Here is a 24,945-nt window from a genome sequence, read left to right on the forward strand (position 1 = left end):
TTATGCTACTTGTTGCTGAAATATGTATTGACACCACTGCTCACAAGAAGAAGGCTTTTTACTTCCCCTGCCACATATTGCTGTTATAAGCCCAGGTGTCCACCTGGGCACCTCTTTTTTTAGCAAATAGCATTCAACATATGCTTGGGGGAAGACTATTGAAAACCTCTTTGAAGTGTGGCACTCATCTGCAGAAAGTTTAAATATTTGTAACAATTATTGCTTGACACTACACGCAAGCAATCATGTTAAGCTCTTAGTGCCATTGGAAACATGCAATCTTTTGCATTGGAAATGAGCAGAAAAAGAAGCCAGCACTGTGAAGAGAGGTTCACAGCAGACGCACAACCTAACTGATGTTAGACCAGAACCTGTATACATGATGAATCTACTTACAGTAAGTCTACATGGGCCATCTGGATCTTGTGGGGTGCAGCTAACTCGCTAACCATGCTACCAGTCTCTCTTTAGGCCTGTTAGTGTTACAATGTTATTCATTCTCAGGATTTTACAGTTTGTTGATAGAAGAGATAGTCGACTGTCAACACGGCTAGTGTCATGACAGGCTATTAAAAATGCAAAATAGTGGTTTAGATTTGGTTCACTGGTGATCCAAACATGTTTTTTTTTACCTCACTGCAAAATAGTGTCTTGTAAGCCCATGAGGACTGGGCATCTTAAAGGGGCAGGATCATATGTGCTTTGGATGTGACTCTACAAGCTGGGGTCAAGTGTGTGCCCATTAGTTTCATGAGAGGGGTTGATATCTTGTGACTGTGTGGATGTTGATACTGGATTTAAACCGAGACTTCTGTCAGAAGCTCAAAGCATCCTGCACTCCACACCCCTTCGACACCACAGAGCCCTTGACTTGCAGTAGCCATGCTGTTGACAACTGGCCAATGCGTGTCTTGTCATCTTTGCGACCCCCAGGTCCAGAAGCTCCAAGGCATCCTAAAGCCCATGATGCTGCGTCGGTTGAAGGAGGATGTGGAGAAGAAGCTGGCTCCTAAAGAGGAGACCATCATCGAGGTGGAGCTGACCAACATACAGAAGAAATACTACCGCGCCATCCTGGAGAAGAACTTTTCCTTCCTGGCCAAAGGTGCCGGCCAGGCCAATGTGCCCAACCTGGTCAACACCATGATGGAGCTGCGAAAGTGCTGCAACCACCCCTACCTCATCAAAGGTAGGCTAGTTCTAAACAAGTGTCACTTTATAAGTCTAAGTGCAGATGAGTGTAGTTCTGATCAGTGCTGAGAGCAGGTCAGAGGGGGGTAGTTCTGACGCCAAATTTAGCAAATGTAGGTGCTCACTCTAGTTTGCTAGTGCAAGGGATTGTTACATCAGATTCTGTGTATTGATAAAATTGTCTTAAGTAGGCCATGCAGATCTCTACCTTTCCACCAGAGATTGCATAGTTACACATGCACTGAAGCTGTGTTGTGCTCTTCTTGTGTCTTGTGATGGCTTATTGCGTATTTGTTTCGTTTCTTGTTTAATTCAACCACAGTGTTGCCAGAGGCAAATTTCTAGAGTTCTGCAATATATTTTTGTAGCATAAAAAAGGTGAGATTCAGATTCAGAGAAAAAATAGTTATTTTGCATAATGCTGCTTGGGAAAATGCATCAGTAGAGCCCTGATCTCCACATGAGTGGACAGTATAGTTTTGCTCTTGTATTTTGCCCTAATATGATACTAACAGAGAATATGTAGTGGACTTGGCTAAACTAGTGTTGACAGAATTCCTTCATCAAGGGGAGACTGCGGGAACAGATGATGATGCCATTGCCTATCCAATCAAACATGCGCTTGTCTAAGATACTTGACTTTACTATCCCCATAGTGCTTTCCCATCCATGGCATTCACTTATACTGAATTACAGTTGCATGATGTTAAATCGCTTTGCTTTGTTTTGGTATGGCAGTATGAAAGGTCAAAATATGAAGAATATGGGAGACCGGGGCTGATTGTCCACAGGGGTTGGATGTCAAAGTGCTTATTACTGCCACACTAGAGAGCGCTTTGTAATACTGTTCATACCAAAAATGCCCCTTTTTGTTGTGAGCATACCCATCTAGTCATTTTTTTGATGAGCCACAAAACCTTCAAGTGAGAGTATTTTTTTTATAGGTCAGAGTACCATTTAAAAATATAGGGACAACCAACCCCACAGTCGAGGCTAGACATTTGTGACATTGTGTCAGACTGTCTTTGATATTTAATAAATATTTGTCAAAATATCCTTAAAGTATAAAAGAGATATCCTTTTCAACCCAAGGCTTTAGGCTTTCTGATGATGTTAACATCACTTATTTGACATACACTGACTCTGAGAAATCCACATGACAGCAAAAAGTGGGACAACTAGCCCTGGCCTCCCCTACTTATCATGAAGTGATACGCCCTGGGTCGGGGGCGGGGGTCCAGCTTGGTAAATGAGTGGCACTGTTCCCAAGATGGTTGCAGCATGCTATTGATTGCCGCTATAACTGTGTGTTAGTAGGTCAGACACATTGTGTGCTCCTTGTTTCCATGAGTGTTTGTAAGTGGAAAGGCAACACTGTGACGTGGTATGTGGAAGGTGTGACTAAGCCAGTTGTCACACACATCAGAGAGAATGTGGTCACACACAGCTGCCTGGGGGAAGAGGAGAGTGAACTGTGCTGAGACGGTGACGCTGTTCGCTTACGGTGCTTTTCGACCACATGGCCCTCTGCTCTCTTCTGCTCACTAGCTATATCAGCAAGCATCCGCCTTGTTAAAATGTCCTTGAGCAAGTCACTGAACCCTGCTTCTGCTACTTTATCTATTTTGGATACGAGAGTGCAGGAAATGAAGAGTTTATTTCCAAAATGGAATACTCTCTCCACTGGAAAAAGTGACATCTCCTCTCGCAGAATGATTGATAGCACAGAATTGAAACAAATCCTGATACTTTTTAAAGAATAGTTGGTAACTTAAATGATTGGTTCACAAACACTGTAACATATTAGCATCCTCTATATTTTAGAGTTACTGAATGATGAGCTGTGAACTGCACTAGACAAATTCTGTTCACTCTTGTATTATGGACCAGGTCGAGTAGCAAAAAAGATGATTGGATCTCAGAAGACAAAACCTCACCCTCTGTGGATGTCTGTGTAAGACAGGTCCTGCCTAAAGCCTAGTGCATCATATATTGCCCTTGTCCCCCTATATAGGGTGAATTTGAGCTTCTCCTTTCTGGTCATAGGTTCAGGCAACCATAGACTAAGTCAGATTTAAGTTTTTGTTTGTCCCACATACTGTAAACCTGTTAAACATACTCTCCACGTACCTGGTCATTGGCTTTTCTGCTCTATTTTGTGTTCATATTAACGTCTCTATGTTTGTGTATAAATGTTTACTGTGAGTATATATTGATTTGTTTGCCTTGCTGTATGAAGGTTCCCATAGGAGGCAATACAGTCTTGGTCCAGGAGAAAACACATAGTAAGAGGGCAACATCATCGCTAACATGCCCATGTCTTTACTACTTCAGGGGCAGAAGAGAAGATCCTGGAGGACTTCCGGGAGGTGTACAGCCCCACTGCCATGGACTTCCACCTGCAGGCCATGGTGCAGTCCGCCGGGAAACTGGTCCTCATTGACAAACTGCTGCCTAAGATGAAGGCCGGGGGGCACAAGGTGCTCATCTTCTCCCAGATGGTGCGCTGCCTGGACATCCTGGAGGACTACCTCATTCAGAGAAGGTAATGAAGATGGATGGTGATGGATTCACTGTTTATTGCTCTGCCTTTACATGGTTCCTACACAAGTCTGGAAAAGTATGGAAAATGATCTCTATCTACATTATCATTATCAAAATCAGAGTTTATGTATCGCAAGAATAGGCTGGAAAATATTTTATGTAGTTTGTACACCCATTGTCATTTTGATATTTGTTGTTGAAAAGAATAATTCAGCAATATAGTGATATGGCCTCTATATTACCCATCCAGTATCAGCATACATCATATTGAACACCAGGCAAATTGTCAAATGCAGCAAAGAAATCAAGGTCCGGAAAGAGTATAGAATCTTGAAATGGAAAGTATGTAGTAACCTTTTCCTGTCTGCCTGTCAATGGGTTGAATTTCTAATACGGTTTCTGCCGTAGGGCATGTAGGGAGGAAAATCGACTCGGGCTCCAGAGAGGATTTGTTACTGAGGTCCCAAGATTTTTTTTTTCTTACTGAACTATCTGCTGTTTGCTTACTGCTGCTCAGTAATGTTGAATCACTCCCATCCTCTGGCTTTATTAGATTCTGCATGATTGAAAGGAAGCACTAAATCTTGCCAGCATGACTCCCTGGTGGAAAAAGGGAAGCATTTAAACCCAGCTGCAACATAATGTTGCCCGGTGCTGAGAGGTGATCAAGACGACATTGCAGGAGCAGAGGAAGACTATACCAAAACTCTTCCTCATTCGTGATATTAGTCAGGGGTTCAATTCCACTTCAGCACTCCCTCTGCCTCTCTCCCCTTTAGGGAGCCCTCTGCTCATGATGTTCTGACATGGCAACAAGTAAGCCCTTCTGTTCTTCTCTGTAAGAACACATGTTCTAGGGAAGAGGCCACTATTTGTAGCTCTTTAATTACCTTATTGCATACAGGATAATTAGGAAGTTGTGTCTTCACATATTTCTGAGACACTTATACACTTATGCTTTTCATCAGAGGGGTTTAGCCATGCTGGAACAGTGTCTTGCTCAGGGAAACTTTACATGGGAATGCACACATTGACTGTAACGGGGATTGAACCTCTGCCGCCTACATGGCTAATCATAGTCCTCTTAGCTGACATGGCCATGGCAACCTCTTCTTCCTTTGCCATAGCAACAGCAGAAAAATGTATTAACATAATCTGTATTTTAACCCCGGATGATCCAGTGAATATTAATATGAATTACTAAAGATCATTTCTAATAGAATTGTATTATTTGATGTATTATATCTTCACAGTCAGCCCACTCATAATGTGCAATAAATCAGTTGATATAAAACATCCACTACAAAGACAAGAAAGGCATCTATCTGAAATATAGAAAACATAACGATAAAATTAGAAAGGAGCTTGCATAGTGTCACTGTCTGGTGAAAACCTTGTATCTGCAAATGTCAACTTTTCAGGGCTTAAGCAAAACAACCTTATTTTCTGCTTGACCACCATGCATTTGTGAGTTTATCCAATGGGGCTTGAAAGCGTTTCATAAGACCAAGAGTGGTAGAATTTTCTCAACCCATAGAGGAGCATGTAATCCTTCAACACATGAAAATCACCACAATTGGTTTTCACATGATAACAGCAATATGGAACCTTATATTTTTATGCACTACAAATCAATGCACACAATTGATTTGCTTGCTTGAATCAGCGGGATAGCTTGTGGAGTGTTGGATTGTGGGATACACTTCATGCTGGAAGGTTGCAGGGATTAAGGGAATGAAGTCTCCCTTGCTTCATGCAAGTTTGAATGGACCCCACTTTGCTTATATGGCAGTTTTTCATCCGGGTTTTTAGAGAATTCCCCTCTCGGACAAAGCACAGAGAACAGCAAGAGGAAAGCATTTGTATTTAACTTAAAATGGAAGCTACCTGTAATACCCTGGTTTACAAACCGTCCTGTTAAAGGATGGGTGGGAGTGTGCTGATGATTATATAAAGCTTGTTGTTATATATCTCTTTTTGAAATCCTGAAACTGATTCTACATGCATAAGTTAATCTCCTGTCTTCCATTTGCCCTTCACATACTTACCAGGTTAATTCAGCATTCAGTGGAACTCTTCACAGTTACACCCCCCCCCCACCCCACCCCAACACACGCACACACACATTCCCTTGTGTATTTTCCTCCATTCTCGCTAATATATCACATTTTCCTAAAATTACTGCAGCCTCTAGTGTTATCACAAAAAAAATCCATCTATGAAATGGTTTCCAGAGCCGAAAGTATAAGTAAACAAGTTTTTTGGGTTTTTTTTGTTTGTTTTTTACGACCAGGTACCAGCAAGTAGTTTTGTGGGCCATTGAAGTTCTTCATATTCTCAGATAATCTTTTTTTGTTTTTCAAAAAACAATGGCGTCAATTTTGACAAATCACACAAATGTGATTAGAAGTATTCAGTTGTTTACTGCAGGAAAAGTGCACAAAATACCAGTCTGTCAAGTTGATATTGAAATTGAAATTGAAATGAATTTTGACCTTAAAAATCAAACTGTGAGTCTCCAGCTCCCTTGCTGATTCCCACGGTGTGTGTGTGTCTTTGTCTGTGTCTTTGATGTCTTGTAGGGTGTCCAAAAGCCCCATTAAAAACCTGGAAAGTAGTGCCTTGTCAGGACATTTTAGCCAGACAGCCCTGGGGAAAAGGTTACTCATAGGGTTAAGGTTAGGTTTAAGATTAGATTTATGGTTAGGAATGTCATAATTGCAGATAAGATTAGAATTAGGGGTTAGGTAATTAATATAAATTTGTAGGATAACTCTCGCTATCTCTCTCGCTCTCTTCATCTCTCTTTGTTTTCATTCTGTCCCTATCACTCTCTCTTTTCTCTTTCACTCTTATCACTCTCTTTGGTGTCTCTCTCTGTTTCTTCCGGCTTCCCCCCAGCAGCCGGAGCAAACCCTAAACCAGTGTAAACATGTGAGGCGCTGTGCGGCGCAGGGCTCAGACTGGGTTCAGCAGCAGGTTACAGACACCCTCAGGGCTCCACCACATCAGACGGGCGGGGTGTTTCTGCAGGGTTGCTCCTGACTGGAGGTGGATCACCCCAGGGAGGGCGGGGGGGTCGGAGTGTGGGAGGAAGATGAGGAAGGGCTAGGGGAAAGCTAGGAGCATGACCAGTCCTTGAGGGAACAGCGCTATCTTTAAGCAGGGAATTTCAAAGGCCTAGAAGGGAAGGAAAATAATACTGGAGGATTGGGTGAATATTGTGTTAAAGGCCCACTCCATAATTGCAGTATAGCTCCCTCTCTTGTAACCCTGTCTCCCCACTCAGCGGGTATGGAAAATGGATGGAGGGATGGATTGCCTGAGCTTTTGATACAGTATGTGACAGCCAAACATTAGTCATTACACATTTGATTATTTTGGGGCTGTGAAACGTTTCTTTACATTTGGAATATGTGTAAACGCTGGAGTACGACAGACCGGTATTTGAGTTATGATGGTCATAAAAAGCTTATTTTCCACCTAACTCTGAATCCAACTCTTCAAGAAAATGTGAATATACCCAAAATTTAAATGTTTAAATAAATTCCAAATTTCATCTTTAGTAATTATTAGCTTTTATAAGTTCCAAGATCCAGACTGTAGTTATATGAAGCAATATATTTCTTTAACCCATAATACAGTAAACCTAGCCTGTTGTGTATGTGTATCTGATGTGTATTTGTTTGATATGTATGTTATACTGCAAGCTTTTTATTTAGTCTCTCGTATATGAATCGTTTGTGCCTCAAGCTTATTGTTCAGTGTCTTACAGATATGCCACTATATATGTTTTGATATGTTATTGTGCTGCACAGTTACAATTGTACATTCTTTTGTGTTGCAGGTACCTGTATGAGCGGATAGATGGGCGTGTGCGGGGGAATCTGCGGCAGGCAGCCATCGACCGCTTCAGCAAGCCCGACTCGGACCGCTTTGTTTTCCTCCTGTGTACAAGGGCTGGCGGCCTGGGAATCAACCTCACAGCAGCAGACACCTGCATCATCTTTGACTCCGACTGGAACCCTCAGAACGACCTGCAGGTAGGACATACACACACACACACACACACACACACACACACATAGGGCACACACACGCAATGGATACAATGTGTGAAGATGGATTTCTACTATTATCCCAGAGAACCAGTAACCATGCAACGCCTACCTGGAGCATCTGCACTACACTACGCTTTAGCCTGTGTCCACTCCAGAGGCCATGCACAAATAGAAAGCCTTGGCTTGGACATCAGAAACTTTCCTTAGGGTCTTGGCAAGCTTGGTGAATCATTCTCAAGTATATTTGACAATTCTGTTATATCCTTTAATGCATAAATGTGTACAAAATAAATCTAGTGTGGCACAGGTGTCATTTACACTGTTAGCCAATGCTACATGAATGATATATGTATGCTGCACCTAAATGAATGATATTACGCCAACATTACACCTACGCTACATGTGTCTAATAGTGCTGTCAGTTTCATCAAAATTAACAGATTCAACTATGAATTGACTGAAATGAGTCAAATTAAACTGAAGTTCAAATATTAACAGTAAAATGTATGCAATATTGACACATGGTCTTTCCGTTATTCAGTTTCTTGTGAGATTTTAGTTGGTCTTCTGCTGAATCTTGCTTTTTACTGAGGAGAATCCAAATAGCTCCCAAAAAATTGCTTTGTGTAATCTCCTTTTTGGTTAATTTGGTCAGATCTTACAGGTGTTGGTTTGACATTAGGTAGGCGTTGAACTTTGTATTGGTTCTCAAGGATTTTATCGGTCATGGGACTTAATAGCAATGACCTAAGCATAGACTGTATGTCAATACATGCAAAATAGCCACCATTCACACTGCTGTTATTACCACACTACTACTATTTCCTTAGATGTCCATAAGGGAAATAAGCCTTCAGTAGCATTCACACCACAAGCAACTCAATTCATTTCACTCAAGTCAACTCAATTCATTTTCTATGGCCAGCTGGTATTAACTGTGGGATTACGCTTCATTTCCTCATTTTTTTTAGCTCAAAAAACTTGGCAGCAGCTGAATTTATGGGTGACATTTCCCATCAGCAGCCAATCCCACATAATTGTTGCTATACTGTATGTCTCTCCCTTTGCTGCAAAGGGTGTAGCAGCTGTCTACTATAGCAACCACACTGATTTAGGAGCTTTTGTATGTTATCCTGGTATTTTATGTATTTAATGTAAGGTGCTGTTTATTTATTTTGGTGAAGATGTCTGTATTTTTATAGATTAAAAGATTGATTCAATCAATTAACCGGAATAATATTTAAGGAGTTCATTGCCAAAACACTATAGGTCTCTTTTGGGGAAACAAAGATCATTACCTGAAGTTAATTAAATATCTCTAAAATAGAGATGATCCAATCTGTAAACGTGAAATGAATGTATCATTCAAAGCTACCTATTAACATAAACAAAAACGAATATAATTTGTTTTGTTTTATAGCTTTGTGCCATCAGTCATTTTGTAAGAGGAGGTGTCACTTGAGTCAAACTGCGGATATCTTGTTCAAGAACGAAACCTCTTCACTTGTTCTAGTCTAGGGCACGGAACTCAGTGTTTTCTGCTGTTCACAGGCCCAGGCTCGCTGCCACCGGATCGGTCAGAACAAGGCGGTGAAGGTGTACCGGCTGATCACCAGGAACTCGTACGAGCGGGAGATGTTTGATCGTGCCAGCCTCAAGCTGGGCTTGGACAAGGCAGTGCTGCAGAGCATGAGTGGCCGAGAGAATAGCCTGGGAGGAGGAGGCGCAGGAGGAGGGGTGAGTCTACATGGTCCCTACGGAGTTGACCACACATTTTATGTTGCTGTAGACCCACTGTCAGTTGATATGTTGGGATATTTGTTGTTGTGAAGTATAATCTTCAGCTTTAGAGAGAGATGGCTAGAATGAATGCAGTGTACACCACGTTGTTGTACGACTCGTCATCAAAGGATTACAAAAACAAAGATAAAATGGAGACAGCCAGGCATAACATTGGGATGATTGTAGGTTTGCTCTTACTGTACGTCTGCCACGCCCACCATGTTCACTTCCAAAACAACTCAACGTCAACTTAGTCAAAAATTCTCATCATCTCATCAGATCAGTGTGGCCACCCCCTTACCCAGCCACTCAGCATATTGAACAGTGACCAAAATCTTCAAATCCAGTTAGGAAATTGAGGTCTGGCTAGTCTAGTATTTTTCCTTCTCACAACCCAGGGAAATCACCTTATCAAGATTATATGATAATTTGAAGCATTCAGGAATTATTTAATAATTGTTTTTAAGATAACTTTTGATAACTTAACATATTGTCCAGAATATCATTTGATTGTTTTTCATTGTTCAATGGTGTAGACTACAATATAATCCTGGGGCAATGAGAAATGGTCAGAAATCCCTTTATTAGCTTTGTTATCAGGAAATGACTGTGTTATCACAGCTTGAATAAGAGAATGCCGTGAAGTGCAAATGCAACCTGGGACAACAGCAGGTCTAATTAAGTCTCTGTTTGGCAAATGACTAAAACAGTTGTTTTGAAATGTCTAATACAAAGATTATCAGACGAGCAAATGACCCTGTTTCTTATGCCCACTGACACAAAATTGAGATTGTGATTTTGTTAGAGTTATAGTGTAAGAAGTTGTGAAAAAAGAGAAACAACTGATGTTTTGAATTTTCTTCTAAATGCTAGAAAGGAGGTTTCAGGTTTGAGCGTAAACGGAAGCAAATTATTAAATTGTGGGTCGTGAATGACATTATTGCACACACAGAAACACTGCAGCCGATGACAGGCAACACAGAAAGAGAAGTGGCCAAGGAAAGGAAGTTTTCACAAAGAAGCTCACTCTTAAACTTTTTAGTTTAAAGGCAACAGACCCATTGGTTACAGTGTAACCGACCCTATTAGTGTCTAATCTCTTTGTGAGGGAGTGTGTCAACAGAGTGTGAAGTGTGTAGGTGGATCTTTGGCTGCAGTTGGCGCCTTCTGAGAATTAGCTGAACGCCAAGGAGGCTGAGCTATTAGCAATTCTCCACATTTGACTGAACACATCGGTGGCATCTGCATGCTCAACTATCGAGGTCAGATACCGGGCTGCTGATCTTAAAATTTTAAACACTCCAACATGTGATCTGGTTCAGCAGTAGTTCACACACTGTGCTCTGTGTGTGTATGTGTCCAAGTGGCAGTGGTGTCCAATCATGTGCCATGGAGGGCCAAGAGTATGCAGGCTTCCCTTCCAACCAAACACTACACCTGATTACACTAATTAGTTGCTCCTCCTCTGCTTGAAGATGTGCTAATCAGTGAAATGAGCTGGGGTAGTTGAGCAGGCTATTTCTGTGAACATTGTTAGGTTTGTTGTTCTTGATGTCCTTGTCTTGTATGTATGTGTCTTGTTCCATATGCAGCAAAGACTTTGCAATGTGTTGACAGCTCAATTCCATTTTAGAATATCTTTAGCCTCAGTGGGGGGGCAGGGGTAACCTGAAGCTTAGAGAATCTTCGGACCGGCTGGGAAAATTTAGATGGGGCGAAAGTGAATGATCAACACTACCCCCTCCCTCACTATCTACTGTTGAGGTGCCATTTAGCAAGATGCTTAACCCTCAACTGCTTCAGTGATGCTGTTCAGTAGCCAGCAGTAGAAGACTTTTTATACTGGGCAGTTCCCTGTATGAATGTGTGTAACTGTATGAATGTGAATGATCATGCTGTCCAAGGAACTGTCCCGGATAAATAATAATAATGATATTAATGTAATACTTTATTGATCCCCATAAGATCCTAACAACTATCGCCCTATTTCTAAGCTGTCTTGTCTGACTAAAATCTTGGAATCACTCGGTGAATGCATTTCTTTGCAGACCCTTTGCAGGGTTGAGCCCCTATCAGTCTGGCTTCAGGGCTAAGCATGGCACTGTTTCTGCCACTTCTGTAGTCTTAAATGGCATTGCTTTGGACAATGGACAACAGTGTGCTGCCCTTTTTGCTGACCTTTCTAAGGCTTTTGACACAGTCGGTCATTCCCTACTACTACATATATTATTACATATTGGAGTAGATTCTGTTGCCTGTAGTTGGGTTCATAGTTATCTGTCTGACAGATATCAGTGTGTGAAAGTGAGTGATGTTCAATCAGAGTTCTTGCAGATAACAAAATGTGTTCCGCAAGGTTCAATCCTTGGTCCTGTTCTGTTCAACATTTATATTAATGATATTGTCAGGTCTTTAAAAGAATGTAATGTCCATCTTTACGCTGATGTTGCTATTCTTTATTGTTTCTCTAACTCTGTACAATTGGCCACAGAAAATCTGCAACATGCCTTCTGCTGCAAAAGGCACTTGTCAGTCAAGACTAAATATATACTATTCTCCAGAGCCAAAAGGATTGATTACAACAGTCTTCAGATTTACACTATAAATGGTACTCATATCGAGAGAGTTCCTCATTTTAAATACCTAGGCATATTGATAAATGACAAATTTACGTTTAAAACTCATGCTGACTACTTTACAAAAATTTGCAGATGAAACTTGGCTACTTGCACAGAAACAAAGCCTTCTTTTCTTTCAATACAAGAAAGAGGCTTGTCGAAGCACTTTTTCTCTCTGTTTTGGATTATAGTGATGTTATTTACAGAAATGCAGCCAACAACTCTTAGGCCGTTGGATGCAGTATACCATTCTGCTCTGAGATTTATTACTGGCGACAGTTATGGTACTCATCACTGTATATTGTATAAAAAAGTTGGCTGGCCCCTCTCTCTGTAAGGAGAGACCAGCATTAGTACTTGTTTATTTGCAAAGCTCTCCTCTCCAAATTGCTGTCCTACCTTACATCACTTACACTGGGATACTGGGGCATACCACACTCACTCACAGGACTGATTAGTGCTCCAGGTTTCTTGAGTTAGTACGGTCTTGGGTAATTTTGTGCCCCTCAGATCTGGAATGACCTACAATGTCTGTTGAAACTCAGCTTGATTGTATCCTTGGGACACTTAGTCAGTGATTCCAACTCTTGTTAGTTTTGATGGTCATTGCTTTGATTGATGCCCTTTTAGTTTCTGTTATCTCTGTTTTCAATAGGAAGGATGATCTGCTTTTAAATGGCATCCTCGTTAAATCTGGATCATTTTAGGCCTTGATTTTAACTCTGGGTAACTCTTGTTTTAAGTTTTGTTTTACCCATTTGTAATCTCGGCAGCATCGAAAAAGAGCACTCCATCCCTCAATGTGTTTTCCGAGAACTAAATAAAGATTGAATGAATAAAGAAATTCTCTTTTCTCTTGCCCCCCCTCCACTGGAAGGTCAGAGGTCAGGGTCAGCTACAGATCAGCATCCCTGCAGCTGGTAGGGCTTCAGTGTCTTGCTCAAGCACATGATTGCTGACACAGGGGCTTGAACCTCGGTCCTCAGGTTAAAGAACAGTTTCCCTGCTCCCTACTACGCTACCCTGCTTCTCCTAATCAAAGCTTTTTTTGTTGTTGTTTTTAATGCCCCTCTTAGCCAGCGATGTAATCTAACTACTGTCCACTTTCCCCTCTCCTTACTCTCCAGGCGGTGCAGCAGCAGCTGTCTAAAAAGGAGATTGAGGACCTGTTGCGGCGGGGCGCCTATGGGGCCATCATGGATGAGGAGGATGAAGGGGCCAAGTTCTGTGAAGAGGACATCGACCAGATCCTCCAGCGCAGGACAAAGACCATCACCATTGAGTCTGAGGGACGGGGCTCTACCTTTGCTAAGGTTGCTAAAATACACACAAATATGCACACACACACTCACACACACGCACACACAATCATAACCCCAGAGAGTGAGAGTGGGTTCCAGCACATTCTTGAAAACCAGGAAATTTAAAGACTGATTTTCCGGGCACAGAAGATAGAAGGGGAATTACTTAAATTAAAAAAAATATCTTGGAAACATTTGGATGCTCTTGGAAAATCAGAAATGTACAGATCCTTAACAGAAATTGGCACTGATACCAACCCCTCTGCCACATTTGATACTTGGCCATAAACTGTATTTAGATATCTATTTTAGCTTAGCTACATTATTTGCCACCACATCACTATGCCTTCGCTTTTCTTTCTGTAATGCTGCCAGTGCATGAAACTAACAATAATCAGACTATAAAAATTGTGTTAATCCTTGGATAATTTTATCAATAATGTCTAGAAAGTGATTTAATTGAAAACTTTGTCGCATGCAAATTCCCTGTACACAAATGCACACACACAGCCTTCCACTTGTAGTTTGACATCTCACAAGTCATTGGCTGTTTTTGATCTGCTGGCCAGGAGAGGCTCTTGTCCCGTTAAGTGGATACAGGGAATGGCAAATGTGATTATGGTTTGATATGATCCTGATGTCTGCTTTCAGGCCAGTTTTGTGGCGTCCGGAAACCGCACAGACATCTCTCTGGATGACCCCAACTTCTGGGACAAGTGGGCCAAAAAGGCTGAGATTGATGTGGACATGGTCAATGGCAGAGTAAGTACTCCACAGTCCATTGTTTTAGTAGAAGTAAGAGTGGTAGAAGTAGTAGTTGTAGAAGTGGCAGTAGTTGTAGTTGTACTAGTTGTGGTAGTAGTACAGGTTCTAGTAGTTGTTGATGTAGTAGTAGTCACTGACACACAGAAACATACAGTAATTTACAGTGAGTACCAATGCTACTGGCTAGCCTCACTACGACGAAAGCCGCCCAAGTAGTATAGCCTGGGTTATGTAAAATAATTTAGTTACATAAGATATGTAGTGATTTTTCAAACATTTGTTCAAGGCAGCTGTCTATTCTTTCTGAGAAGCAACTTAAGCTATTTACATGTCTGTTTACACAGTGGATTTTCAAATTCAGTTCAATATTGTCCCAGAATTTAAATCGGCAGAATGCAGGCACATATAAGACACAGCAACATTGACCAGTATGAAAGACTCACAAATGAAGTTGAATTGATTGGTTTATTTTAGAATTAGGTGTGTGCAAATAATGGCCAAATGTACAACTAGGGCAAGCAAAAGAGAGAGATCTGAAAATCTCAATGAACTTTTTGACATTATTAGTTAGCTAACCTGCCAGCTGGCCTAATTTAGCAAGGCAACTTAATGTTATTGTTAACATGGTACTACTAGCCATGAAGCGTAATCTGATGTGCAAATTAAATGTGTCAACACAGTGATAGTTAGCTGGCCAGATGCTATGGATAGCTAAATAACAAGCTGACATTATCCAAACACCAAACTGGTCAGATGTGTCAGTGGTGAAATCATCAGTTCCCGGTCAAAAACAGCACAGAAATTAACCATGTCCATTCCATACTGTTGAGATGGCTCAGTCATTAATTTAGAAATGCAGTCAGCTATTCTCAGCCATTCTTGCTAAGAGCGATGGACCTCCAGTATGGCTGCCAGAGCGTGTGTTACATTACCTGAAAGCCCTCTATTGAACCTGTTGGTTTGTCCTCCTTTCCCTCCCTCTACAGAACAGTTTGGTGATCGACACCCCTCGTGTGAGGAAGCAGACGAGGCCGTTCAGCGCCACCAAGGACGAGTTGGCAGAGCTTTCAGAGGGCGAGAGTGACAGCGATGACACCAAACCCAAGCTCAGGAGAGCCTACGACCGCCTCAACAGCTACGGACGCACAGAGTGCTTCAGAGTAGAGAAGAACCTGCTCGTATACGGGTAAGATGATTACATTACTATTATATAACAGCTAATTTAAGCCAAGCTGTGTGATTGGTCAAAGACTCCTTCCAACCGTGCTGATAATTCCCATAGACGATATAAGATGTAACTTTAATTATCCTTGTGGGGAAACTGGGTTGTTACAGTAGCAAATTGTAATGAGACAGAGCAAGGAAAAAATGAATATGAATAACATTATAACAAATGGGGGTCATAGAAACACATTCCACTTACAACTTCAACATTAGAACATGTTTGTATGAATGAAACGTATGAGAAAAAGTAGAAATTACAGCATTAAGAGGGTGTGCAAAATAACAGCAGCAACTTACTGAGATAACAAAAAAATGTATGCAGAATATGCATGCTATGAAAATACCAATACCAAAAATATCTATATATGCAGTATGAAATAAGTGGAAAAAATATAATAATACCAATATATATGCAACTACTGAGAAGAACTATGCAACAACTGAGAAGGATATGAGAATATGAAAAAAAACACTTTACATCATATATACAGGATGTGCACTGACAAAGCACAGCTAGCTGTTTTATCGATTGTTATTCCAACTGAGATTTTTCTTGCTTTGTCTTGTTTGTCACTCTTATGTACCGTGTATATATACTACATACCGTAAGAGAAAACCTTTCACACAGTAAACACGCATTGGCAACCGTTCAAGCTATAATACCCACAAGGATGTTCTTTACTGTGATTATGTGTACAATGGTGATGGCAGTTAGGTGTGAGGCATAGCAGAGCTTTGGGTGTTATTGCTATAACATATAATGCCAATGCCAGTTATACACTACTGTATATAAACGAGACTGTCATCATGTACATTTTCAGTTGCACTTTGTGTCCTTGTCAGTGTTTAATGGATTAATGGTCAAGTTCATGGAGCTGCTAATGCTAAAAACAGTAAAAGTGCCCACCAAATGGCATACATGAGGAAGTGCTGCTGTCGGCCTCAACCCATTTTTTCTGACCTCGTCCTGCCCCTGTGTGGTCCAGGTGGGGCCGTTGGAAGGATATTCTCAACCATGGGCGTTTTAAGAAGCAGCTGACAGAGCGGGACGTGGAGTCCATCTGCAGGGCCCTGCTGTCCTACTGCCTGGTCCATTACCGTGGAGATGACAAGATCAAAAGCTTCATGTGGGACCTGATCGCCCCCACTGAGGACGGACGCACCAAGGAGCTGCAGAATCACCTGGGTGAGTCTCAGGAATCCTAGGCTGCAATGGCCAGTTTGGTTTTAACTGGCTTCATGACAACGGATCCAGTGGATATCTCAAAATATTATTTGACTATGACTCTCAGTCTGCAGATGTGGTCACAAACAGTGTTGAAGTAGATGGAAAGGTGATGGGGTAGATACACATGGAGAGGCGGGACTAAGCAGGGGAAAAAAAGTTCAACACCCTAGTAGGGTATACATTTGACTATAGAAAAATGTCCGTACTCATGTAGTATGTATTTAATTTGCACAGCAGCAACAGTAACGTACGTGTTTCAGCCCTTGGCCTTCCTCAGTACATTTGGCCCCTGCTTACAGAATCCCATCCAAACTACATATTTTTACACCACTGGTAAACCCTATCTGAAGATCTATTACTTTAGGCATAAATAAAAACAGGCATGAAGGCTGCTATTCAGAGTTGAGTTAAGTCCACCAGGATTTAACACCGAAACTTTGGATATCAAGATTCAGACCTCAACGTGATCTTTGCTATGAAGTGAAAGAGATATTGTTAAGAGAGAGACTATTAACGGTTTCTACGATTTTCCTGTAAAGTATCCACACTTGTTGCTCGAAGCTATCAGCTGCATTTCATATGACCCACGCCACCTAACAATGACTTTTGACCTCTCCTTCTACCACTAGGTTTGTCGACCCCAGTCCCGCGGGGCAGGAAGGGTAAGAAGATGAAGACCCAGTCCAGCACTTTTGACATCCACAAGGCTGAGTGGCTTAGGAAACACAATCCTGAGCACATGCTTCAGGACGACGGCTACAAGAAACACCTCAAACACCACTGCAACAAGTGGGTACTTCCTTATTCCGCTCTGTGCTGTCCTCTGTTTACATCTTACATATAATATTTTAATATAGAATTTAGCTGATGCTTTCATCCACTGAGTGCCTGAGTGTATTGATGAAAGTCACAGTGCCTAGACAATAGATTAGTTAAATATCCCTGACTACCTAAAACGATGTTAATAGTTGAAAGACAAAGTTGTTAGGTCATTGTATCCATTGTGGGTGTGTGTGTGTGTGTGTGTTTGTGTCTGTATTTAAACCTTTATCCTATTATAGCGACTGGCAGGTGGTCATTATTTGCTTCAAGCACAGATTTCATCGCTTTATTTTTAATAGAATGAAGCCTAAGTGTATGAAATTATAATTGTACGTGGCACAAATTTTAACTCTGGCACCTCCACACAACAGTAATTAGGAGGCACTAAAACCTCTATTGGAGCCGACAGTTCACTGATTCATTAACGGCCGTGCATCACATCGAGACCAGCTGACTGATACGAATCTTAATGAGATTTCAACCCAGCTAATGGCCGTCATAGATCTCTTTTATTTACAGACAGGGGAGAGGGGAGGCGGGGGGTTGGGGTGGGGGGGTGTGTGTGGGGGTGGTGGCTGGGGTGTGGGGGTGGGGGTGGTGGGGGGATCGGAGCTATCGAAAAATGGGCTGTCGAGATATAAAGCCAAATAGATGATGGCTGCCTCTTTTTAAAAGGGGGGCTTGTGTCTGTAGGGCTTTGGACACAGAGCGCTGCAGCTTCCACAGAAAGTTCCCCATTGTTTCCTGGCCCAGTAGTGCTGAAGCCAGGGATTGTCCGATATGTGACACGCCGGCCAAATGGGGACACACACTCAGCAGGCTTTGCTGACCTCTGCATTTTCACTCCACGGGCCTGGAATGTGACCGGGGTGGGGGAGGCGGTGAGGGGGAGGGGGGGAAACTGGCTTCCTTAACCGGGCCGTGCATTTAGGACAGAGCGCCTACACGGGTCTGGAAAGTATAGGAAAGTATGGAAAATTATTTTGACGACTTGCAGGGCTTTTAATGTCTGGCAGACCAAAAAAATGGTTGGAAAATGTCTGGAATTGTGAATTGCTTGTCCTTCAGACAGACTGTCTATGTCAGTCAGTAATATTAACCTACAGTAAAGTCAAGGGATGCAACAGCAATTGATAAATCTGCCATGGCTAAATACTGAGGTTTGGAAAACTGGGATTTTCAAAGGGAAAATTAGGGGCTCTTATCAGAAATATTTTGTTGATGGCACCTGTTATGAAAATATGAAGGCGTAGGTTTCTGATGGATTGTTTTCTGTGTAGACCACGAGGAATTTTTGGGCATGCCTCTCGCGTCATGCATACTTGCTTATGTGCTTCTGAAAGAATGTGTCCTATCCACTGTGCCGAGATCTGCAGCTTGTGTATGAGACCTACCACACACACACACACACACACACAGTGGCTTGGAGAGAGAGTGATGAAGGACCGTGCTGACAGGCAGAGGAAGCAGCAGCTGCTCCTGGGCGGGTCCAGTCACAGGGGGGGGAGGAGGGGGGAGGAAGGAGAGGGAGGCAGTTCAGCACTTGGACCAGAGCTACAAGTCCAGACTGGTCACGACACACATCCATCACTCTGACAGACAGACGGACCTAGGAGCCCTACAGTTTTTCCTGGTCATGTCACTGAATCAGGGGAAAGTTTTGGGCTCATCTATAACAATACTGAGCTGAGTTACAGCATAAGAAAGATGGAATACCTGCTGTGTACCCTATATTTCAGAGCCTCAACCCTTTCAGTGCTGTTGAAAGAGAAGAGCCTCTGTAAGAGAAGGCTCGCCAAGGGAACCGGCCACAGGTCCACAGGCAGTGATTGTTCATAAATGCCATACAAGTATTAGTAGAGTAGACAAAGTCACAAATGATCCAGTGAGATAATTGGCCATCTTTTTTTGCTTTCTCCTGTTTTTTATTCTTAATTCTTATACATGTATACTGTCTTGGAGAAAACTTTTCAGACAGTCCATAAACATTGGTTACCATTGTATAAAAGCTGTAATAATTGGGATTATGCACATTAATTTAAAGAAGTAATCTTTAAATTAAGTAACATTGTTACCTCATGTTCGAGAATGGCATCCTCTGAGATGTAACTAGTCTATAAAGAAAAATCTTACGATAGCCAATAACGTCAACAAAACTCAATACTGAGTTTTACTTCCATGCCAGCAATCCATAAAATGTCAGCGTCACATTTCTCCAACAGCGGACATCACATGGTGGAATTAGACATCATTTTGCGTTCACTGTAGAACATCTGCTACATTAAGCAGAATCTCAAGGCGCACCACAGCTCCCACCACTTCATTCTGCCTCTCCTCAAAGTCTGCTGGCTATGATGTGTGATCATGCGTCACAGAGCTAATGTCTCCCCTGTGAGTCAGCCTCTCTCTACCTCGTCAGCCGAGACTTCACAGCCTTCATCTCCTGCCAGGGCACGACCACTAGATCACTGGAGAGAGACTCTTCTGTGCTCACTCACTCCACAGAGCCTCGCTTTTCAACTGCTTCCGACTCCCTGTGAGGTCTATACATTAGTGTAGCCTTCAGCGATTCAGTTATTCATTGAGGCAACTGATCAGGCATACTGTACATCGGCCTATTGTGATGAGCTGTTATGTACAGCGTGCCTTGCTCTGTGGTGGGGCTGCACATATGCACTAATGATGTATAATCGTACACTGACATTTTAGTTAGTCCACAAATAATAATCGGTAATGCTCAATATCATTTGGAATGTGTGCTGCTGTTGAAAATAGTCAAGATGTTGATATAAGATGTAAAAAAGGGCATTAAAATGATTTTGTTCCTCAGCTCATCAATTATCAGGTCTACCATTTTAGCCACATTCATGCAGCCCGACTTTATAATGCCGTTTTTTCGAAGGAGCACATCCTTGTCTGAAAAAGTTAGGACCACAAGAAAGAAATTCTCATGCATGTTGCACAGGTACTCCTTTAACAATCTCAGCAGCGAAGTGTATGCTTAGGAGTGTATGGTAGTGAAATGGTGGCACTGTACAGTACAGGCCTGGCGTGTAAACCATTTTATGCATTTAGCACTGACGCTGAATTAGTGTCACTCATTCACTTTTGTGCATTGTTGCATTGTGGTCAACACATGTTGCGGTGTATGTGTGGGAAAGAGTGTGTGTGTGCGTGCGTGCGTGTGTGTGTGTGTGGGTGTGCGTGCGTGTGTGAAAGCACACGTTCTGCTCGCTCAGCGTTTGTGCGTGGCCGGGGCTTTGTTGTGACCGGTGGGTTTTCTCTGTGCAGGGTGCTGCTCCGGGTCAGAATGCTCTACTACCTGAAACAAGAGGTGATAGGAAGCCAGTCCCAGCAGGTACTAGACGGCGTGGACTCCAGGTGAGCTGAACTTTGACCTACTCCTCTGCACACAAACTACTTCACCTTGAACATGAGTGCCTGAGAAAAGAATACAAAGCCTTTTTTTCCCCATAGCCTGTATCATTGTGAGGATTTTTCTACAACTTGATTACGGGAGACTTGGAATCACTTTGTGCAACAAATACAATAAATCTACAGGAATTGGTGGCGTTGGTGCAAGGAGACATTTCAACAGCTAACATAGTAACGTAAGACACACGATCGACAGTAGACCATACATATCAACATATCACTCTAGCTAATATAATTGTAGGATTTCTGAACAGCTTAGAAAACAGAATAGCTGGATTCATCTAGTCGATAAACCCCGAAGGTTGGATGGATTTATTTGTGGTTTTCCCCCAGAAGCTCATAGTATAGACATACACAGGGTTCTAACTAAAGCACAATTTACATGTCAAGGTGAAATAGCTACCTGATAGGTTTTTCTTGCAAAACCATTCATCCTTATTTGTCTCATATGTAAAGAAAATGTTTGAAACGGTGAGCATGGTAATTGGCACATATGGTAGCAACCTGTTGAAGGAAGAAACAGCTGATCAGCCAAAGGAATAGGACAGCTGTAGAGCACCACCTGCTGGTCAAAGATGGACCTGTTGTTCCCCCATTCCCTACAATATATTGCTACTGGATAACATTAATTTAGTATTAATATTTTTTTTTTACACCTACAAAACATTGTATGTAGTTTTTGTTCTCATGAGAACACCAGAAGGAATTGAAACATTGAGGCTTTAAGTATCCTGGTTGTGTCCTATCCTCAGTGCATTCTCCCGAGGCAGTGGCACACAGGGCCAGTTTTTGGCCAACGGGGTCCCAGGAGTTGGCTCAGTATTGCTGCTGTAACTGTAGTGTCTCTCAATCCTGGTCCTCGGGACCCAGAGTGCTGCTGGTTTTCTGTCCTACCTGGTAAATAATTGCTTTCCCCTGGCATCCCAGGTGTAACATAGTCCCTGATTTGATGGCTTGAATTAAAACCAGCAGGGTTCTGGGTCCCGAGGACCAGGATTGAAATCCGCTGCTGTAAGCACAGATCTTATTGCCAGGAAACATTTGAATAGGTTTACTACATTGTCCCAAATGTTGTCTAGTGAATCGCCACTCTCACATCATATAGCGTGTTCTATCAGAGAAGCTGGGTGTAAACCTAAACTGGGTTTTCAACCCTAGGATCTCAGTGCTTTGTGACGTCTATAGATGTTCCTCCTCTGATATCTGACCGCATCTCCTCCTCCTCCTCAGTGAGATCAAGATCTGGGTGCCAGAGCCGGACCATTCGGAGCTACCAGCCCTGTGGTGGGATGCCATCTCTGACAAGTGTCTGCTGCTGGGCATCTATAAGCACGGTGAGTCACCCCTACTCCTGCTATGACTGGCTTCATATAACAAATTATATAACAATAATTCCATTGCAGATCGCTTTACAATATGTCCATTTTAGGGGGAAAAGTCATTACCCAAAGTTAATCATTCAGTAACTCTAAAGGATAGATGATCCAGTTTGTAAAAGTCTTATTATAAGTCTTATAAAAAGTACCATCACTTATTTTAATTTTCTGATACCAATAATGTTGGTGTCACATTTTTCAAATTAGGTATTTTATTTTATTTATTTATTTATTTTATTTTATCATAGCTCTCTGTGGCATACTGGTGTTCCATAGATATGAAGTGGTTGTGGGAAACCACCAGCTTGTGCATATGTTCCATATCTAAGAGTTTCCATGCATTATCCTTTACCGACTTTGGTGTTTGCTTATCCTCCCGTGCCCTCACAGGTTATGAGAAGTACAACACCATCCGTGCAGATCCTGCCCTGTGCTTCCTAGAGCGTGTGGGGCGGCCGGATGAGAAAGCCATCGCTGCCGAACAGAGAGCCAATGATTTCATGGATGGGTGGGTACATAACAGCAGTCCTGGCAAACAGTAGTTGCAGATCATTTTTGGCACTTGTTTTATTCCTGCTTGAGGGTGTTTACAAATTGTTTCAAATAGTTTCAGGTAAGTTGTTGACCACAAAAAATTATACAAAGTTGATTTTCAAATGCTTTTCTGTGGTTCTCTTAACTTTCTGGTACTCATAATATTGTCCTATGTGGCAAAACCCACCCATCTGAAACTTACATGCACTACAACAAGTAGTGCATGTAGTTTTATTTTACTAAAAGTTTTGATCTAGGTCTGACATACACCATGGCTAACCATTCCTATGTTTCTGCTATGCAATATATAGTTTATTGTAATTTTTCATAACCCTGGCAGTTATTAGGTAAGGCATCCTGCTTGTAAAGGAAGTAACCCGTTCAATAATGTTTCCTTCCTTATTCACAATCAGCCAGATTTTTTCAATTGCATTTAGCAAACACAGAGCACTTTCCTGTGTGAGGCAGTTGTTGAAAGTGAGTGGGTGTGTTGCACTGCCAGTCACTCTGTTTGGCCTCTGCTGACTGGCACTTGTTATCTGTGTGTGCAGGGATGTGGACGACCCAGAATACAAGCCTGCCCCAGCCTTGCTGAAGGACGATATGGAGGTAAGGTCGTAGGAAGCGGAGGGGCACATTGCCTTCCAAGTACTCTGTCTGACTGAGTTAGTAAATGAATCCCTGTTTATGGGTACAAATATTTGGGCTAGTTTGTGATTTGCTATAGGATCCGTCACAGTCTGACACTCTGATCTTGTTGGTTTTAGTACAATGTATTGGCCTTGTCCTTCCATAAACACACATTGTCTCTTGTGCAGGATGACGCCTCTTCTCCTGGGGACTTGGTAGTGACTGACAACGCTGGAGGTGAGTATTAGACTCCTGTAATCCACAGGGGATTATCATCATTATTATGAATTTAAATGCAGGCTTCCCGCAGGCATGGAAAGCCGGACAAGTCATGGAATTTGAAAGATGTTTTCGAGGTCTGAAAACGTTATAGAAAATTACACATATGCAAAACTTGCTTTGAACAAATGAGCCAAAACGTGGGAATGGTGGCACTCCCAAAAACCTGTTAACAAAATGGGACAAGACGTAATCTCAGTTATACCATATTTTATTAATGGCTAACATCAGGCTAACGTGTTTCAGCATGTAAGCCTTCATCAGAGCACCATACACATGGCACCTAGCCAAGTAAAATGACCCAAAACTTATTCAGAAATGTCACAGAAAGTTGTTTATAATCTTTTGCTTACCTAGTCAAGTGTATAATGTCAAGCTTGGCTGCAAGCTTGGTTACATTTGCAGTAATATTAACCAAAATAACACATTCCCTGAAAATTCTAATAAGCCAAGTTCTTCATATTTGCCATTTCAACATCAAATTATAACAGTTGAACATAGACACTGACAAATCTTGGTCATAGTAGTTCTGTTACTTGTCATGCAATAGTTACGGAAAAGTCAAGGATTTGAATTAGTAGAAATGTGTAGGAACCCTGTAAATATTCTGTTATATTCATATATTTGAATGCTGTATGTACTGTATATTTACTCTGATCCAGACGCGGCTCCAGCGATGGAAGGCGACACTTCCTACTGGCCCTCTCCCTCTGTGCTGACAGCCAGGCTGAGGCGTCTGATCACGGCCTCCCAGCGCTTCACCAAGAGCCGGCAGATCCTGCACATCCACCAGACCCAGGCCCAGACTCAGACCCAGCAGCCCATGATGCTGGCCGCACCGCTCTGCCCACTGCCCCCCACCCTCAACGACACCCTCAACCCCAAGATGGCTGCCAAGATTGAACGCCAGCAGAGGTGAGACCGCAGATCAGATGGATGATTGGTTGAGGATTAAATGGATCTAATTCCAATGAATAATTCTGGGGAAGAAAATATATCATGCAGTGTCCGAAATTAACTTTTTGGCTCACCCGCTTAACCCCCATACTGTCCGTAATGGGATTTAAAGCTTCAACAACTAGGCAGACATCTTAACCAACCCGCCAACATATCACAGCAAACTAAAACTTAGCAGAGCTTACTTGTCTCTACCTA

The 24,945-nt window shown here is 42.2% G+C and overlaps 1 protein-coding gene across 5 annotated transcripts in view; it reads left to right on the forward strand.

Annotated features, from left to right (window-relative positions):
• Positions 1-24,945, forward strand: part of chd9 (chromodomain helicase DNA binding protein 9) — a 100,032-nt gene that overhangs the window by 63,276 nt on the left and 11,811 nt on the right. For all 5 annotated transcript variants that reach the window (XM_071910232.2, XM_078285010.1, XM_071910233.2 and 2 more), the window contains 15 exons: positions 934-1,189; positions 3,526-3,736; positions 7,583-7,778; positions 9,348-9,533; positions 13,324-13,509; positions 14,149-14,259; positions 15,249-15,448; positions 16,473-16,672; positions 17,344-17,503; positions 20,828-20,917; positions 22,202-22,305; positions 22,738-22,855; positions 23,433-23,490; positions 23,700-23,748; positions 24,453-24,705. In XM_071910232.2, the coding sequence (XP_071766333.1) occupies positions 934-1,189; positions 3,526-3,736; positions 7,583-7,778; positions 9,348-9,533; positions 13,324-13,509; positions 14,149-14,259; positions 15,249-15,448; positions 16,473-16,672; positions 17,344-17,503; positions 20,828-20,917; positions 22,202-22,305; positions 22,738-22,855; positions 23,433-23,490; positions 23,700-23,748; positions 24,453-24,705 (2,378 nt within the window). The remainder of the gene's footprint in view (positions 1-933; positions 1,190-3,525; positions 3,737-7,582; positions 7,779-9,347; positions 9,534-13,323; positions 13,510-14,148; positions 14,260-15,248; positions 15,449-16,472; positions 16,673-17,343; positions 17,504-20,827; positions 20,918-22,201; positions 22,306-22,737; positions 22,856-23,432; positions 23,491-23,699; positions 23,749-24,452; positions 24,706-24,945) is intronic.

Source organism: Centroberyx gerrardi, chromosome 1 (assembly GCF_048128805.1).
Source record: "Centroberyx gerrardi isolate f3 chromosome 1, fCenGer3.hap1.cur.20231027, whole genome shotgun sequence".
Taxonomy (NCBI): Eukaryota; Metazoa; Chordata; class Actinopteri; order Beryciformes; family Berycidae; genus Centroberyx; species Centroberyx gerrardi.